General features: G+C 39.5%; 4 protein-coding genes across 5 annotated transcripts; 3 read left to right on the forward strand and 1 right to left on the reverse strand.

Annotated features, from left to right (window-relative positions):
• Positions 1 to 608: 608 nt before the first annotated feature.
• Positions 609 to 2,105, forward strand: LOC106653878 (ejaculatory bulb-specific protein 3). The gene is made up of 2 exons (XM_014373485.2): positions 609 to 958; positions 1,888 to 2,105. The coding sequence occupies exons 1-2, from the start codon at positions 775 to 777 to the stop codon at positions 2,079 to 2,081; spliced, it is 378 nt and encodes a 125-aa protein (XP_014228971.1). The 5' UTR covers positions 609 to 774; the 3' UTR covers positions 2,082 to 2,105.
• Positions 2,079 to 4,368, reverse strand: LOC106653877 (cyclin-dependent kinase 10-like). Of its 2 annotated transcripts, none has more exons than XM_023462666.1 (6): positions 4,232 to 4,368; positions 3,742 to 3,890; positions 3,065 to 3,665; positions 2,681 to 2,977; positions 2,474 to 2,604; positions 2,079 to 2,357 (listed from the first exon to the last, which is right to left on the reverse strand). In XM_023462666.1, the coding sequence occupies exons 1-6, from the start codon at positions 4,239 to 4,241 to the stop codon at positions 2,322 to 2,324; spliced, it is 1,224 nt and encodes a 407-aa protein (XP_023318434.1). In that variant the 5' UTR covers positions 4,242 to 4,368; the 3' UTR covers positions 2,079 to 2,321. The 2 variants fall into 2 exon arrangements, with proteins under 2 accessions (XP_023318434.1, XP_014228970.1); XM_014373484.1 differs by having other exon boundaries at positions 3,742 to 3,893.
• Positions 4,369 to 4,876: 508 nt separating this feature from the next.
• Positions 4,877 to 11,675, forward strand: LOC106653876 (claspin-like). The gene is made up of 11 exons (XM_014373482.2): positions 4,877 to 6,121; positions 6,198 to 6,338; positions 6,403 to 6,611; positions 6,689 to 8,468; positions 8,528 to 8,865; positions 8,944 to 9,553; positions 9,781 to 10,411; positions 10,645 to 10,778; positions 10,850 to 11,050; positions 11,130 to 11,327; positions 11,407 to 11,675. Exons 1-11 carry the CDS (start codon positions 5,039 to 5,041, stop codon positions 11,515 to 11,517), a joined length of 5,436 nt encoding a protein of 1,811 aa, XP_014228968.1. The 5' UTR covers positions 4,877 to 5,038; the 3' UTR covers positions 11,518 to 11,675.
• Positions 11,676 to 13,518: 1,843 nt separating this feature from the next.
• Positions 13,519 to 15,920, forward strand: LOC106653838 (myogenesis-regulating glycosidase). The gene is made up of 4 exons (XM_014373428.2): positions 13,519 to 13,826; positions 13,880 to 15,366; positions 15,447 to 15,603; positions 15,693 to 15,920. The coding sequence occupies exons 1-4, from the start codon at positions 13,643 to 13,645 to the stop codon at positions 15,878 to 15,880; spliced, it is 2,016 nt and encodes a 671-aa protein (XP_014228914.1). The 5' UTR covers positions 13,519 to 13,642; the 3' UTR covers positions 15,881 to 15,920.
• The last annotated feature ends 1,906 nt before the right edge of the window (positions 15,921 to 17,826 follow it).

The following is a 17,826-nucleotide window of genomic DNA, read 5'->3' on the forward strand; positions in this document are numbered from 1 at the left end:
TGTCATCGACGAGGGGGTGATTTTTGATTTTCAACGAAGATGAAACAATCGTGATTCACAGCTGCCTAAAAAGTCGACGGTAAAATATCACCTAGATAATTTCTTTGTTCTCCGTATTAGATATGTCGTTTTAATTTATTCTCGTTACCACCGTCAGCTGCTAAAATTTCTCTCGCGTCTTGTCATTATTCTATATCTCTCCCGCAGCTGAAGCAAATATCGTCTCCGCAGAAGGTGTACCACGCGTAACAAACGATCCAACAATACCCTTTAACTTTTTTTTTCCCCCAGACTCGAACACGAGCACACAAAGAAAGCCTATGATCTCGCGCGAGAGCTCATCTCTCCGAGCTTCGCACGTCTTTAATAATTAATAATAGCCGACTTTATAGTCGACAGCGCGTGACAATAACACAAAAACCGAGAAAGAAGGAGAAGGATAAAAAAAAGAAAGGAGCAACGGCGCGAGAGATGCTCGGGATTCGTAATATAATGATAATAGTGGCAACCTAACAGAATAATTACGCAAGTGTGTGTTTGTGTGTGTGTGTGCGCGCGCGAGTTTGTGGATGGGGTCCGGTTTTTCCAGACAACATAGGGCACAGCGGGCCCCGCGCGCGCGCATATATAAATCGTCGACTCGTTCCTCGACACATCGCATTCAACGTTGACTCGTCGCTCGTGTCGTATCGTTTCAATAAACCCCAGTGTTTCGACAAACCGATCTTTCTTTCGATTTTTCAATTATCTCGATATCATCTTCGATCCGTCAACATGAAGGCCGTTTGCGTGATGTTGTTCTGTTGCATGAGTGTCGCTCTGGCCGCCAACGCTTACACCAACAAGTACGACAACGTCAATGTCGATCAGATTCTCAACAGCCCGAGATTGCTGCAGTCGTACATGAAGTGCATGTTGGACGAGGGCAACTGCACTCCCGATGGTCGCGAGCTCAAGAGTAAGTTTTGTTTTTCTTTGAATTGTTTTTTTTTCATTCTTACTTTTTTTACCATCGATTTGTTGGCAAACGATTATCATCTATTATCGTTCTCCTTCGTCCGAAAATTATTCAATGACGTTTTCAAAAGACGATTTTGTGTGCCACGAATTTAAATTAGTTAACTTTGACTATTCAAAACTGGTTTTGATGGAAAAAAGTTGTTTTATTCTGCATATTCAGCTTGTTTGATGAATACATTTCGTAAATAAACAATAATTCTATCTTGTATAGTCGAATACAAAAACATAAGCACCGGTACACGGTGTAAATCGTTGCGCTACTTCTTATTAGAATAAATTCATAAATTGCAGATTATTGTGTGTCTCTAAAAATCTTTTTTAATGCTCTTTTTTGCAACGGGTACAGTAATAATTAAACGCGATCCAGAGCACTTTCACTCTTGTAAACAAAACGACAAAGGATAAACGACGAGGAACCTACACACGTACACAGAGAGAGACACGAACGACACGGGCGCACACACGTACATTACACGCATACATTACAATTACGCGTGCGTTGCGTAAATATCGGCAGAAACTTTCACGCGACGTTACTTATCGTGCGCTTGGGTAATGTAAAAACAAATCGTTTCGCGGTTATCCTTGCCGCGTTCGACTTTACGCGGCCGATTCGTCGCGCGGACCGTGTAGAGATCGGCGTTTCATGGGGAAATCATTAAAAGCTGAGGGGAAATGGAAAAATTGCGCGCGACGAGCTTAGGTGGACATATCTTGAGCGGCGTTACGTAGTATGTACGTCGCGTTCGGGAAAACTTATACAATCGCCACAGAATTCGACAAAACAAAATTAAAAAGTACGTCGAACGAGAGACAATTTGCATAATGATATTAACGCTCGTGGCTTTTTCTTTTTCATTGTTACAGGAACACTTCCCGATGCCTTGGCCACTGGCTGCACCAAATGCAACGAGAAACAGAAGGCAGTCGCTGCTAAAGTCATCAACTTCCTGATGACCAAGAAAGCCAACGACTGGGCCCGTCTCTTGGCCAAATACGATCCCAATGGCGAATTCGAGAGACGTTACAGAGCTCAAGGAAACAGAATCTTCGCCAACTAAATTGAAAAACTTATCTTTTATTAATTTTTAACGTCGATATTTTTGTCGATTTACATGTTTTTAAATACTTATTTTGTACAAGTCCATTATTGTGATTCAATCAAGTAATTTAAAAAAATCATGACACGTGAAAAAACTGTTGAGTTGCTTAATGACAATATTATATTAATGATAAAAGTATTACATAGTAATAAAAAATTCTCACAGGCCTCGATCTTCACAATATTTTTAATATATTTTTTACTCGACACGTCGTTTCTTGACTAGTGATCCAAGCTGAAATGAAATTTATGTCGAATGTAATCTCAATGTTAAAATAAAGACTGTTGACGTTTATTTTTAAATATTATTATTGTTTTTAAATATCCTTTAAATATTTTTTTAATACTTACAAGATCAGATATTGCAGGTAAATTATTAGTCTGATCAGTAGTTAATGGTTCTGGATCGCGTGGATCTTTTCCAGCTGCTTTCTTCATATTTCTGTGTTGCGGGAACGTTGGCATCAATTTTGGATCACATGCTGTGTATGAATAATTAAAAGATATATTAGTTTTTGTATAGATTTAAAAAGAATTTTAAAGTCATATGGAACTCACGCAAAGGTGCTTCTTTAAAGTAACTGCTTTGTAAGCATTCTTCTGCTGTTGCTCTTTTCTTTGGATCATACATGAACAAGAAGTTCAATAATCTAAGACCTGCAGCACTCAACCATGGGAACCTTTGTTTAAGGTTGTTATAAGGTTGTTGTTTTAGAGTGAAATTCTCCAATGCTGGTAGAGAATTAAATTCTGGCCAAATAGCCTCACTTGGAGTACCAAGAAGATCAACTATTAATTCTAATTGCTGAATTTCTGATCTTCCAGGAAGTAAAGGTCTATGTCCTAAGAGTTCACCTAATAACAAATACAAATTTAAAATAAATTATTTACATCATTAGTGGTATGATAAAAATTAATTTTATTAGATTTGTAACAATTTACCAAGTATGCATCCTGCAGCCCACATATCTACTGATGTAGTTTGTGTTTTAGCCTGTAAGAGTAATTCTGGAGCTCTGTACCAAAGTGTTACAACTCGAGGTGTCATGGGTTTTAATGGTAAACCGAACCATCTAGCAAGTCCAAAATCTGCTATTTTAACGCATCCTTTGTCGGTCATGAGTAAATTACTTACTTTTAAATCTCTGTGTACAATAAAATTGTGATGCAAGTATCTTAACCCTTTAAGAACTTGCAGCATGATACATTTGACTTGACTTTCAGAGAATGGGGCTTGCATATTATCTAATAAACTAGCCAAATCCTGCTCACAATATTCCATTGCTAAGAATATACTTTCTAAACTTCTACCAACTACAACTTCTTTTAGTTGTACAATATTTTCATGTCTGCACGACAATAGGACACTTATTTCTCTTAAACCACTAACAGGTAAACCATCCTTTTCATGTTCCATTCTGACTTTTTTCAAAGCCACTACTTTATCACTTTTAGTATCTCTTGCTCTGTAAACGATTCCGTAAGTGCCTTCTCCAATACGGTTTAATTTTTCAAACTCAGACACAAATCTGCATTTCCCAAGCTACAAAGTAAAACAAATTGTCAGTGAAAATTGTAAATATTTCTAAGTATTTTTTTGTAAAAGGTTCAATAGTTACAATATCATTTTCTGGAATATCCATTGGTTTACCAGTTAAGAAAGAAGTTAAGACTCCTTTTCGTGTAATTGGGGCTGTTGGATCTGGCCCAGCTTCAAGGCTCTTTTTTTCTGAATCAATATGTCCATCATGTAATTTAAGTCTTGGGTCTTCTGAAAAATTGAAAAATGTTCAAAAGTACTACTGATATTAGCGATAAACTATTATAAAATAAAATATTTTAATAATGAGAGATGTTACTAAATAAATCATTAAATCTATCATTATTCTAAAATTCACAGTGAATAGTGATAATGTAACTCATAATAAAATGAATTAATGACCCCTAATCACATTTCAAAGCAAATTTCAACAACTGATCGTGACTTCGAAAATAAGAGTATCATGTTATTGTTTGTTGTAACCTCTATCAATCATTCAGATACAATTAATTTAAAAAATAGATATGGATAATTAGATCCAATATGTGGCAATAAAATCTAAGTTTTACCTTTCGCCATTTTTGATAAAATATAAAATGTCAAACTTGATTTTACACTCAAAAAACTGCACCGGACAGGTATTTCGTTTCTAGCATAAATAGATCCCTCTGAACACTAACCGTGTTTAGGTAGCATCAAGCATGGCCTGCAAGAAATAAAACATGAAGCGATCGACGGTGGCGTAGATAACTAAGACGACATCTGTCAGTAGCAAAACATTCGTAGTACTACCTATTATTGAATATCATTGAAAACTATTGCTTACACCATCCTTAGAAAAAATAGTAATTATTAATCATAGTAGCGAAAATTTTGTAAATGTTTTCATAGTATCCATGAATTAAAGTTTAAATTAAAACATGCAATACTTCCAAAGAAAATTTTTTTGTATTAAATAATTTCAATAAATGAAAAAAATTATTTATTTGATTAATATTGAACGCGATTCCAAAAATTTGATGAGCGCTTTCAAAGTAGTGCAGCCCATGGCGTTACCGACGAGTGATACTGCCCATTGCCGAGAATGCAGATCGAATTCGACATCGATCGGTGTGCGAAACGTCGCTCGCGCGTCACCGTGAGGCGGTCGTGTCGTGCCGATTGGAGAGTCAGCAAAATTTGGCGCGAATAAACACGCTCTCTCGCGCCAGTTTTCATTTCGATACGTGGAGAGAGCAACGCACGCAAATGCGAGCAAATTCTTAGCTACAACAAACCTCGATCTTTTGTTTTTTTTCGTTGATAAATTTAATTTTATTTGTTTAACGGTATAATTTATCATTAAGTGGAGAGAAAAATTAATAAACTATCGCAGAATGGCTTCTTTAGCTTTAAGTATGAGCCAAGAAAACAATAGCAAATCGGAAAACGTGAAAGACGAGGTCGCAAAAGCACTCATAACAGACATAACAAATACGGCTGACAGTGGCAATAATTTGAATTCCAATTATGACGACGACGACGTCGAGCAAAGTGACAATGCTAAGAGCTCTCAGGAAAGTCACAGTTCTAGTAAAACTAGCGTTAGTCAAAACAGTGGCTCAATCAAATTGCAAATCGAGGACGATGATAGTCGAAGTTCAACTTCTACTTTGAAAGCCAGTCCAGAGGATGAGGATTCTAGATTATCTTCTACCAGCTCATCATCTACTATTAAAAGTAGCCAGCGCAGTAACTCTAGTAAGTCAGACGATGAGTCTAATTCTAAAAAAGAAAGTACAATTGCAGTAGATAAATCTGACAATGAGACTTCAAGATCTAGTTTCACTTCATCATCGCAAAAGAGTTCTCAACAGAAAGAAAGTCAAAGCTCGCAAGCAACAAGTTCTATTGCACATGCTTCAGAAAATTCTAATTCCAGTTCATTTTATGTTAAGTCACAGTCTACTAAAAGTAGTCAGTTGATTAATAAAGATTCAGATGATGAAGACTCAAAGTCTACATCTGATGCCAAAAATTCACCCGTTAAGCAAAGTCAGCCAAAAGAGTTTTCCAGGTTTATTGATTCAGATTCAGATGATGAAGACTCAAAGTCTACATCTGATGCCAAAAATTCACCCGTTAAGCCAAGTCAGCCAAAAAAGTTTTCCAGTCTTATTGATTCAGATTCAGATGATGATATATTAGTGCCTAATAGTTCTAAACATAATCAATCACAAAGCGACTCCGATACATCTGTATCTAAAAATACAAAATTATCCAAACTTGCCAAAAAATCTAAACAGAAGAAGAGACAGCTGCTGGACAGTGACTCTGATACAGAAGTGAATACAAACGAAAAGTCTGTTAAAAGAAAAAAAAAAGAAAGTGGTAATAATAGTGATGGTACTCAAAGTAGTAGTGATGCTAGTATTAGCAGTGATAGTGACAATGATGACAAACAATCAAGGCTTGTTAATGTAAAAAACCTTTTTTTTTCTAAAGATCTTTTTTTCCTTGACGCTCTTATTTTTTAACTTATTTTTATTGTTTTAGAACAAAAATAAATTAAGCAATATTGTTGATTCTGAATCTGACACTGATATCGATAGCAGGCCTCAAAACAATGACTATGATTCAACAAATAGAGAAGATAAAGACATACTTCAAAAAGAAAAAAAAACTAAAAAGCGAACAGTAAGTGTGGTCAATTCTTGTTTATAACTAATCACAAATAATCATATAATGGGTGATTTTACAGGGGTCAGCTCGAGCTTCAAAGGAGGCTGCGATGCAGCAAATTCATAGTGAAACTCAAAGGTTGATAAGAGAATCTGAATTATCACTGCCTTACCATCGACCTAAACAACGGACATTAAAAGAGTTTTTGAATAGAAAAAAAATAAAAACTTCCATTCCTCAGAATATTTCATGTGCTGCTAAAGTGAAAATGTTTGCTGATGAGATAAGGTAAGTTCTATTTTTATTCAATAAGATAAATTTAAATATTGCTGCAAACTTATCAATGTACTCTTTTATTTATACAGCAAAGTAGTTGATGAAAAAGAAAAAGAAGCTATGGAATTTTATAAATCTTCTGATTCTGAAGAAGAGGATGTACAGCATACACAGCCTGTAAAAGAAGATTCACATGAGAATGAAAAGCAATTGGACAATAAACAAATTGATGACGATCTTGAATCAAACCAACTTGTAGCCATTTTAACTCAAAGACTAAATCCAGATAACATTTCAGAAGCTCATAACAAAAGAGAAATTCTTCAGAAAAGAAATAGTGATTTTAATGTTCCCAGAAAGTTATTTTTGAATGATGTTGGAGATAATGAAGATAACGAAAATACATTATCACCTGAAGATGTGCCCAATAAAGAATCATCCACTGAGGAGCAAGAAATGGAAATAGATCAGGATTTAGAAAACAAAGTAAATGATGATCAATCTAAGGATGAATCCTCTATTGAAAATAATACAGTTTTAGAAAATAGTACTGAAGATATTGTTCTTAATGTTTCTGAATCAGAATTTGATACAACTGATTGTAAAAAGCTCACTGATTTTAGTAAATCTTGTGATTTAACTGCTTCAGAAACTGTTATGCTTGCTGAAACACCTTGTTCTACTGATAAAGATGGAAATTTATATCAAACTAATGCCTTAGTAAACATGGTTACCCAAAAATTAAATCAAGATTACAATATTCAAGATGCACCAAACAAACGTGAATTGTTGCAAAAACGCGGAGATTTTAAAGTTCCAAAAAAACTTCTCATGAAAGATTCAATTGATGATGAAGAAGTAAGTAAATCTAAACTTTCTGACACTTCAAGCAAGAGTAGTGAAACTCAGCTTGAAAATAGTGAAGAAGCACTTGTATTGAATTTATCTGGCTCTGAATTAGATTCAAGCGAGGATAAAAAGCTGGGTTCAGGTAGCTCAATGGAGATTGGTAGTACTCCCAACAAATCTAAGGTAGCAAATTTGGATGATGATGAAGTTTCTATGATAAATGAAGAGAAAACAGATGATGTAATAGACAAAAATGCATTATTAGATGAAAACTTTTTACCTCTTGATTTTGAAGAAGATAAACCCAAGAAGCCTAGCTTAAAAGAACAAATTCTTGCTGAAGCAATAAAAGTCAAGCCTATGTTAAAAGGATGCCCAGGAATGACAATAGATTTTTCAAGTTCAGGAAAGCTCAAAGAAGGTACAGAAAAACTGTTAGATCGTTTCAATCGTCACCAGAAACTTCGACGTCGTAATCCTGAGGAAGTATGCGAGGTCAAAGTAATGACAACTGAAGGTTCGGGTGCCGATTTAACAATTGTTGAAGAAATTCTACCATTTAAAAAATCGATAGATGCTAATGATCCATCTCAAATGGAACCTAAACCTGGCGAAAAATTGAAAAAATTACGAGAGAATTTAAAACGTAAAATAGCGGAATCGAGATGCGAAGAATGGAAGCAAAAAGAAGAAAGCATGAGGAATCAAGAAGAAGAAGAAGAAGAAGAATGCAAGGGTAAAAAAAGTTACGATGATGACTATTTGGATGACGAAGAAATTTTGGACGATGAAGAAGAAAGTGCTGAAAGTGAACCGGAAGAAAATGACGTTCCAATGGTCGATAAGAAAAGAAAACGGTGTGATTTCGGCGATGAAGAAGCTGAAGAAAGTGATGAGGGGGCTGAGAATGATGATGCTGTTGAATTGGACGATGAAGAAGACGAAGAAAATGAAGACGATGAGGTCGATGACGAGGAAGAAGATGAAGATGAAGAGGAAGACGAAGAAGAAAAAGAAGTAGTAAGTTTATTGGTTTTTGATAAGTTATTAACATAAGTTTAATACATTTTTATTTTTAGGTTCATCAACCGAAAAAGCTCAAACGTATCATACGTCTCGATGACGACGATGACGATGAGAGTTCTAATTCTAAAGCAAATGCAATTGTGTCCGAGGAAAGCAATGGTTCAAATAAATCAGAGTTCGATGCTATTATTCGAGAACGCCTTGGATCGGACGCACGTCGTCAAAACTGCAAAACGCCTTTGCTAGGCAGCGCATTAGACACCATGATTTCACCGGTTGCTCATCTTACGGCGCTGAATACGTCAGTCGATTCCGATAAAAAATCCAACTCGGTTAATAAGAATTATTTTAATTTGGGAAAAATTGAAGACTCACCTTCTGTTGATGATAGGTAGGAGCTTTTATTTTAAGATTTATATATATAATATATATTTTACTTGTCGTTAAATTTAACCATGAATTAAAATAGTTCCAGACTGTCAGATTGTTCACAGAAGAAGCAAAACCTACAAAAAAAATTATTTGAAGACCCTCCAGAGTCTATAGCAGACAATGAAGTCGCCGACATTATTTCCGGTTTTACCAGAAAAACTATTCCCTCTGAATGTACTCAATTTAATACTGCCGTAAGTGAAAGTCAGCTTATCGATATATGTTCTGGAGCGTTTTCAAGTCAAACTGATGATGAGAAACCGAAATGTACTCAGCTTGATAAGATTTGTACAGATGAAACATCGCAGGACATGATTTTAACACTTGATGATGAACCTTGTGTGAGTCCGATAAAACAGATTGCGCAAGAAAAAAAAGAAGATAAAAAAGAAAATGACCACGAGAAAAAAAAAGAACAAGAAGCTAAATCTCGCAGTTACATACAAAAGCCAGCTGTAAAAAATCCTATGGATGCTTGGTTGCAAAAAGCGAAACAAGTTCGAAAGCCAGAGCCTTTGATTAATGTTACAAATAGTCTAAGTACAAACCATGAGTCAAATAAAATGCCACCTGTTGATAAAGAAAGTTTGAAGGGTAGTGATCCAGTAAATAACGTACAAAATGATGAAAACAAAAGTTCAGAAAAGGTAAGTCCTTGAAAAATAGTATATTTTTCACTCCCTAGGTACAAAATATACTATTGCACCTACATATTGAAGAAAGAAAGTCTCAGAGAACGTGATTATTAGCCTCGGCTTCGCTTTGGATGATAAATTACATGTGCTCTGAGACTTTCCAGTTTTTCAATAGGGGAAAAATATAATATTATAGTAAAATAAAATTATTTATTGATACATTTATACATTTCATATAGATGGTACAAAATGGTGATCAAATAAAGTCTAAAAAGTCAGATTCTAAGAAGATTGAGAAGCCGATTATCGAAGATGATGGGCCAAAGTCTCGCTTTATGATACTTTCGTCTTCTGATGAAGAAGGAAGCAATGAACCAAAATCTAAGAAACGTCCTAAAAAAAAATTAAAAAAGAAAAAAGTTCAGAAACTTAACTTATCGGATGACGAGGATGAAGCGGATTCTGACGAATTTTCAGATGAAGAGGAGGAAAACAATGTCGTCGACGAAGAAGAGGAGGAAAAGTACATAGATTATGATTCAGATGAAAATGAAATAATTGTTGTGCCGAAAAAAGACATAAAAAAAGTTGCTCGTAACTATGTCGACGAGGAAGCAGAATTGAGCGAAAGTGATTGGGGTTCAGCTGATGAAGATGAGAACGAGCTTGATGAAATGGAGGTTAATGAAGCTGATGCCGAAGACATCGACGAAGCTCAAGTAAAGGATCAACTCGAAAAAATGCACATGAAGCAAGTTCTGGATGAAGATCAAAGAGAAGTGCGATTGCTGCAAGAACTTCTTTTTGAGGATGGCGATTTGCACTCGGATGGCAAAGGCCGTGAACGAAAGTTTAAATGGAAAAATATAGGTGAGTTTTTAAACTTCAATTCCATTCGATGCGTATACATTTTTCTATCGTAAAGATTCCGAAACAAAAATAAATTTTATTTGTTGATCCCGATTTGTAACGTTATCGAGAAAAAAAACAAATACATAAAATTTCAATCAAAAACAAGTTTTTACGTAACTTTAAAAATCTGTCATATTAAATATCATATGCTATTGGAATTAGAAATAAAAATATTTCTTTGTACTGCACAGATAAAATGTTCGATGGCTTATCGCAAAGGCCCGAAGAAGATAACGATGAGATCGATGATGAGGTTGATCCTGACCTTGAACTTCAAATGAGAAAAATTAGATATGAACAAACAAAATTTTTAGAAGAAAAAGAGGTAAATTAAATACAGATTTTAAATTAACTTAAAAGACTTATATTAAACTATCTTAACTTATTTATTATCAGAAAAACATGAATAGTGTTATTGAAGACGATTTCAGTAAGGGTCAAATATTAGGTAAAAGTTTGAAAATTGTTAACGCCAGCAAGGTGTCAACGACCAGTATTAAGTTACAAGATTCTAATTCGGCTAAAAATAACAAAACAATCAAATCCGTTGCGTCAAGCACAATCAAGGTCGTTTCAAACTCTAAAAGTATATCCATCGTAAGTATTCGGTTGTTTTTATTCATAGGATTTTTGTTTCGCGATATTTTATTGATTTAAAAAAATGCATCATTTTTAGGAAAATTGGAAAGGATCATTTTTATCTAGAGGTGATGAAACGCTCACTCGCATTGCACAAAATCTGCCAGTCAAAGGTCCGCTCAATCTTAAAACTGGAAGAGGAAATTTCGTTTTCAAGCATATTAGCCCGATCGTAGCCAGTGCGTCTAAAGAAGACGCAGAGAACGACGAGGAACTCCCGAATCCTGAGCCAATGGTAAAACTCGTTATTTTCGTGATATAATTTTCGCAGCTATGAAAAAATTTAATAAAAAAATACCTCATTACTTTTTCAGAATCGCAAAAGAAAAATGTTTGCGAGTCAATCGTCACAAGGTCAAACTCCGAGGACTACTAAAAAATTGAAAACCGACGAGCGTAGCAAAGCAGGCAAAAAACTGTTTTAAAACGCAAAATTCTCCAATTGTTATAATATCTCAAGCTACTGTACATACTATTGTTACCTAGATTATTTGTTTTATTATTTTTAAGAATACTTATGTACATATTTTACGTATGTCCACTGTGGATAATAGGGTGAAATATAAATTCCATACCTACAACATATCGACGTGCACATTTCATCTCTATTCCAGCATTTGCGTACACATTATAAGAGCTCGCCAAGCTGTCGCAGCGGTAGCAGCAGAGGAATGGCTTGTGCAAACCTCTCTCTCTGTGAGCGCACGTCTCTGTTATTGTTTGATGTAACGCGATCCAATAATGCATTCGTCGTGGCCTTCCGGCATGGAGCTCGCGTAGCGCTGCTGCACGCGCAGAGGCATTATGATGGAAAATATATCAACAGAGGTGAGGTCGACCCGCATAGCACTCGATGTGTGTATACACGCATGTGTAGTGCGCGCGAATACGTTATCCTCGAAAAATTGTTTTACAAATGGGTCAAGTTAACGCATTGCGATAGTTTTTCTCTCTACGTATTTTTCGTTTTTTATTCGCAGCCTCGATCGATATTCATTCGTTTTCTCGTATACGAACGATTGAGCGTCGAGAGCATTCGGAAAGGTAAAAACGTCTTGCGAGCTTATATATCGCTCGGGCGAGCTTACAGTCGGTACAGATAAGTAGTTGCTCGGAAAAAAGCTTTCAAGAACTTCAATCATAGCTATAAAGCAGCACATGCAACAGCAGCAGCAGCGGCGGCATCAGTAGAGTCGCTTTGGAATACTTGCTCTCTCTCTCTCTCTATCTCTCGCGTCGAAGCTTTTATTTAAATAATAAATAACTTTTGGTGACTTTGCGCGTAGAGTATGTGCGCGCACTCGAGAGAGAGTATGCCTATATAAATGTACATAGCTGGCAGGCGCCGACATGGAAAATGCCCACGAGCGAGCGAGAGGAGAGCATCAAGAGAGCGATAGAATAGCGGCAGCTAATCGGTCTCAACCGTACATGCACGATGTTATAAGCGGATTACAGAGAGGCGAGCGAGCGTGCGCACACACGTACACGGGAACACACAGAGGCGCGAGCGAGCTTACGCACGTACGTACGCTAGGTACACTTCGGAGCGGGCGCGACGGCACATTAAAATCGACTAAAATATACATGGACTTTGACTCTCTCTCTCTGAGCACCTCTTATTCGAGAGCTCTGTGTGCCAAAGCAATGCGTTCCATTATGCATCGACGGCGCGCGCGCGCGCGTTATGGCTTTGCGAATGCTATTACTGGTCCGGGCGCAAACTTGCTGCTGCCGGGCATGCTTAGCGATTTTCGAAAATTTCCGAAGAGAGAACTCTTACACTCTCGATATATATATTATGAGCGCGCGCGCACGCTGCATAACTTGAATTTTATCAATGTGGGCTACTGCCGAGTTTGGCGAAATTTTCAGCATACGCATGCACCTCTCCACGAGCAGTACGTACATCAACATTGTGTAAGGATATTCGCGCTGAGAGTTGCGAGTTGCGAACGAACAACTTGGCGTTATAAAATGACAAAATCGCGCCTCGCGAGCGTACGTACTGATTGTGCTTTATTTATAATACGGCTCCTCGCGTTGCGCTCGGCCGGTTCTCTAATTAATTTTCGTTGTACGCGCGCGCGCGCGCGTTAATGCATTATTGTTTACACGAGCGCGGCTCTTTGAAAAGCTCATATTTGTTTTACGATTTTCCGGGCGTGCTGCTATCGCCGAGAATTATTATATAGTTTTGCGATTCGTATCTCCGCACTGCATGTATATATATACTTGCAATCGGTGCATCGTCTTCCTATCGATTATCGGCTCGTAACAAAACATAAATGGATAAAAAGTTTTGCAAAAAAAATCCATCGACAATGTAGAGCGCGATGCACGCACACACACACACATGAGCTCGCGAGCTCGTCGCATCGTTTGACGCGATAATAATGCGAAATTACAGTCGCGCGATTGCCGCGATATGCTCGTCAAATCGTCGGACGTACACGCGCGCGACTGCAGTCTCGTGGACAGATCGGTCGAGGCGACAATACGACAAACGATTATAAAGACCTCGGACGCGCCTCGAAGACATCTTGAAAGATGAGAGACAAGGGAGTGCAGCAGCGGGTGCTGCTGCTTTTGTTGCTCCTTGGCTTTTACGCTTATCGATATGTGGAATCGTGCGAGGTCAAAAATCCTAATCAGGTCTACAAGAAGATCAAGTCCGGCACGCTCACCGTTTCCATGAAGAGCGACAAGATCACGTTGAAAATTCAGAAAAACGGTAAGCATAGCTTAATTATGATTTTTTCCCACTGGTACATTCGAAAATTGCAGAAAAATCGGCATCGGCAAATCCATCGTCGCTCGAGATGGTCCTGTTCACCAAGGACCCCGCGGCCACTACTTTGGCCGGTGACTCTCGAGCCGTCTACCAGCTCATCTCGAACTGCGAGCAGGACACGATCTGCGTGAAGGTGCGCGACGTCGTGCACACGAAGATCTTGGCCGCGCCCCAGGCCGACGCGGTGAAGATCAAGCGTCTGATGCAGAATCCCGACGGCAGCCTGACCGACTGCATCCGACTGGACGAGGACGCGCAGTGGGTCGGCGGGCCCCAGTGGCGCTACCAGCACTGGCCCGTCCAGCACCAGTACTACGAGGAGGAGCCCTACGTGCCCACCCACCAGAACCAGGCGGCGGTGATCGAGCGCTACTGGCTATCCAGTCGGGGCTTCTACATCTACGGCAGTCCGCGGGATCCGCTCTTCGTCGATCAGAACAATCTCATCACCAAGCACCTGTGTCTGGTGGCGAAGAATCGGGCGCCGTATCACAGGCGCGAGCAGATCGAGCTCGACTACGAGATCGGCGTGTTCAGCGACGCGCGCATGGCCCACGAGTACGTGGTGCTGGAGCATCTGGGTAAACCCATGGACATACCGGACGAGCGGATGGTGGCCGAGCCGATCTGGTCGACCTGGGCCAGGTACAAGGTCTACGTCAACGACTCGGTGGTGCGCGAGTTCGCCAAGGAGATACGCGACAACGGCTTCGGCAACAGCCAGCTCGAGATCGACGACAACTGGGAGACCTGCTACGGCTCGGCCGAGTTCAACGCGACCAAGTTCCCGGACGTGCTCGGCCTGACGGACGACCTGCACAGTCAGGGCTTCCGCGTCACCCTCTGGGTGCATCCGTTCATCAATCGGAACTGCGCAGCCTACGACTACGCCGTGGAGCACGACTACGCGGTGAAAAATCTCGAGGGCTCGGTGAAGAGCGAGTGGTGGCAGGGCAACGACTCGCTCGCCATAGACTTCACCAATCTCGAGGCCGTCCAGTGGTGGGTGGGTCGATTGCGCAAGATCACGGACCTCGGCGTGGACAGCTTCAAGTTCGACGCCGGCGAGGAGACGTTCACGGCCCAGCCGGTGCCCGATCTCCAGGGCGACGAGGACCTGCAGCCGGGCCTCTACACCAATCAGTACGTCACGGCGCTCTGGGACAACTTTAACTCGATGATCGAGGTCCGAGTGGGCTGGCGCACCCAGGACCTGCCCATCTTCGTGCGAATGATCGACAAGGACTCGAGGTGGACCCTCAACAACGGCCTGCCGACTCTGGTGACGACCCTGCTGCAGATGAATCTGCAGGGCTACGTGTTCGTGCTGCCCGACATGATCGGAGGCAACGGCTACGTACCCGGCGACATCACCCTCACCGCCAAACCCTCCAAGGAGATCTTCATCAGGTGGCTGCAGGCCAACACCTTCATGCCCTCGCTGCAATTCTCGTTCGTGCCTTGGGATTACGACGACGAGGTGCGTATATGAGAGAGAAAAAGTCGTAACGAGTACATTACTGCCTTATACAAAACGACATTTCACTTTACTTTTCGCAGACCATCAAGATATCGAAGAAATTTACCCAGTTACACACACAAATTGCCCCCAAAGTTATCGATCGAATGAAATTGGCCGTGCAGACCGGAGCTCCGGTAAATCCCCCGATCTGGTGGGTCGACCCGGAGGACCAAGAGGCCCATAAAGTCAGCGACGGTATGAACGCGAAAATCTAAATCTAAACCTAATTGCAGTTACTTGCACTCATAATCAATCTAATTAAAATCTAAATTTTTTTTCCGCAGAGTATCTTCTCGGCGAGGAGGTGCTCGTGGCACCGGTGATTCACGAGGGTTCGCTGTCTCGAGACGTCTATTTGCCCAAGGGCAGATGGCGAGACGGCAACGACAACAAGGAATACAGCGGCCCGTTATGGATCAACGACTACGAGGCACCGATCGACGTCTTGCCGCACTTTTACAAAATAGCTTGATGATCAAAAAAAAAAAAAAAAAAAAGCTGTAGGCAGATAAAGCTTCATGGAGAATAAAAAAAGTCTATTCTTTCTCTTCTCTTTTTTTATCTTTTTTTTTATCCTAAAAACTCAAGCGAGCGTGTTTACTTTATCTTTTTGCGTTGAACAATCGCAAGGCCTAGATTTAGATAAACGTTATACTGACCCTTACGCACAATTGCAACAGGTAACATATTGAACAATCTATATCTTACGCAGCAATGTGGACACTTCAATTGGACGTATAATAGTCGCGAGTGCGTACGAATTCGCCCGAGCCGCGAGATAACGTATTATCGCTTCGCGTATCGAAGCTTGTCTAATCTAATCGCGAATCAAAGATTTCAGGCGGCCTATCTGTGTGCGAGTATTTTTTTAATTTAAATTTTTTTGCCCGAGCAACGAAAGGATGTATCCATTTTTCGCGTACTTTAACATATACGCGCACGATCATAGGTATGCCTGCGGTATCGCAGAGAAAAATGATAAAAAAAATAAATAAATATCGCTCGAACGCGTGGCGTCGCCTTGGCGCAAAGTTTCGTACGTACGCGCGCACTGTATTATAATTAAGGTCGAGCGTTCGAGTTTTATAAATGCATGGGCACGAGTATTTTATTCATTCGATACGAACGACGACGTATCGCAAAAGTCGAAAAACTCGTGCGAGCGCGCGCGGGTCCTTCGCTATGACAGCTCAAATATCAATGATGTATGTAAGTACGTATGTATAAAGACCTCTCTGGTGCGGGAGCGCGACACGATGCCATTAAACTCTGCTTTATAATTCAATGATTTTGAGGTGGGACAAGTCCGCGTGCATAATATAGAGCAGCCGCGAACGCCGACTCGCTCTGCGCATTTGTCGACTTGTAATGCGACGAAATAAAAGTAAAGACTCTGCACTTGGCAGAGATCTATACGCGAGCCAGTACGAAGTAATGAATACAGTAGACCGCTTTGCTAGACGAACATGGCCTCGCAAGGAGCCGCTGCTGGCCATTTCGTGATTTTCCCCTCGCATACTCACTATAGAGAGTCCAATTAAAAAAACTTATCAATGTCAGAGATCTCTTAGAATTTATGATTTTTTCATTACAATTGTGGCAACGATTCAACGATTTTACCGAGATCTTCCGTTGCAAGTGCCAATGCCAAGATCTTTTGGGCAAGTCAGAAATCTGTCTGACGCGTGCATACCTTGTCCAAGATTATCGTAGCAAAAAATTGGTATACAAATCATCGAGCGTTCTATTCTTCTTATATAGTAATTTTCAGCCTTTTTCACCACTTGCGAGTTCTAACTGCTCCATCTGTTGACATTACGTTCAAAATTGTAAATGATTTGTGGAAATTGATTGCTATTACCATAAATTATTTCATTTCTTCAACTTGATTTGTTTAAATTACTTAATAATTATATTCATCGGGAAATGATTTATGTTTGATTCAATTATATATTTTGTTGGCAATAAAACTAAAGTTTTGGAAATTTTATTTAATTTATTCGAAGACGCTCAATGATCAAACGTATCAATCACTTTATTGTTTCACAAAAATATTTACTTTTAAATCGAAAAATATAATCTTTCTCAGATATACAAATGACGCGTCGGAGCTGTCCTTCACATCGTTGCATCGGCTTGCAAGCAGACAGTTTCAGTCACTTTCCGACAATCGTCGAAAATTTCACGAGGATGCATTTGTCCCAACGGTCTTTCTCTCTCTCTTAATTTCGCTACAGGCCGTACTGGCTCGATCGATCTATCTCGTCCGCGTTTATGCATTACCAAAATTATATTGTAAATCCGTGAAGGAACGGGGAGGCGGGTTATGTAGGATACTGGCTTTGCCCGTTACTCTTCTCTAGGTTTTATGCCGTCGAATCGATGAATGATGTTAAACTCGGTTTCTTAATAATAACA

Source organism: Trichogramma pretiosum, unplaced genomic scaffold (assembly GCF_000599845.2).
Source record: "Trichogramma pretiosum strain Unisexual culture from Peru unplaced genomic scaffold, Tpre_2.0 scaffold11, whole genome shotgun sequence".
NCBI lineage: Eukaryota > Metazoa > Arthropoda > Insecta > Hymenoptera > Trichogrammatidae > Trichogramma > Trichogramma pretiosum.

What these genes read in the sequence shown, in the direction of transcription:
- LOC106653878 (XM_014373485.2), top strand. Translation starts at nt 775, where the DNA reads ATGAAGGCCGTTTGCGTGATGTTGTTCTGTTGCATGAGTGTCGCTCTG. An exon ending in CGATGGTCGCGAGCTCAAGA is followed by an intron (nt 959 to 1,887) that starts GTAAGTTTTGTT and finishes TCATTGTTACAG; the next exon opens with GAACACTTCCCGATGCCTTG.
- LOC106653876 (XM_014373482.2), top strand. Translation starts at nt 5,039, where the DNA reads ATGGCTTCTTTAGCTTTAAGTATGAGCCAAGAAAACAATAGCAAATCG. An exon ending in AAAAAACTAAAAAGCGAACA is followed by an intron (nt 6,339 to 6,402) that starts GTAAGTGTGGTC and finishes GTGATTTTACAG; the next exon opens with GGGTCAGCTCGAGCTTCAAA. An exon ending in ATGTTTGCTGATGAGATAAG is followed by an intron (nt 6,612 to 6,688) that starts GTAAGTTCTATT and finishes TTATTTATACAG; the next exon opens with CAAAGTAGTTGATGAAAAAG.
- LOC106653877 (XM_014373484.1), bottom strand. An exon ending in CTTTAAAGAAGCACCTTTGC is followed by an intron (nt 2,605 to 2,680) that starts GTGAGTTCCATA and finishes ATTCATACACAG; the next exon opens with CATGTGATCCAAAATTGATG. An exon ending in TACCTGCAATATCTGATCTT is followed by an intron (nt 2,358 to 2,473) that starts GTAAGTATTAAA and finishes ATTTCATTTCAG; the next exon opens with CTTGGATCACTAGTCAAGAA.
- LOC106653838 (XM_014373428.2), top strand. Translation starts at nt 13,643, where the DNA reads ATGAGAGACAAGGGAGTGCAGCAGCGGGTGCTGCTGCTTTTGTTGCTC. An exon ending in CTTGGGATTACGACGACGAG is followed by an intron (nt 15,367 to 15,446) that starts GTGCGTATATGA and finishes TACTTTTCGCAG; the next exon opens with ACCATCAAGATATCGAAGAA. An exon ending in GGCCCATAAAGTCAGCGACG is followed by an intron (nt 15,604 to 15,692) that starts GTATGAACGCGA and finishes TTTTTTCCGCAG; the next exon opens with AGTATCTTCTCGGCGAGGAG.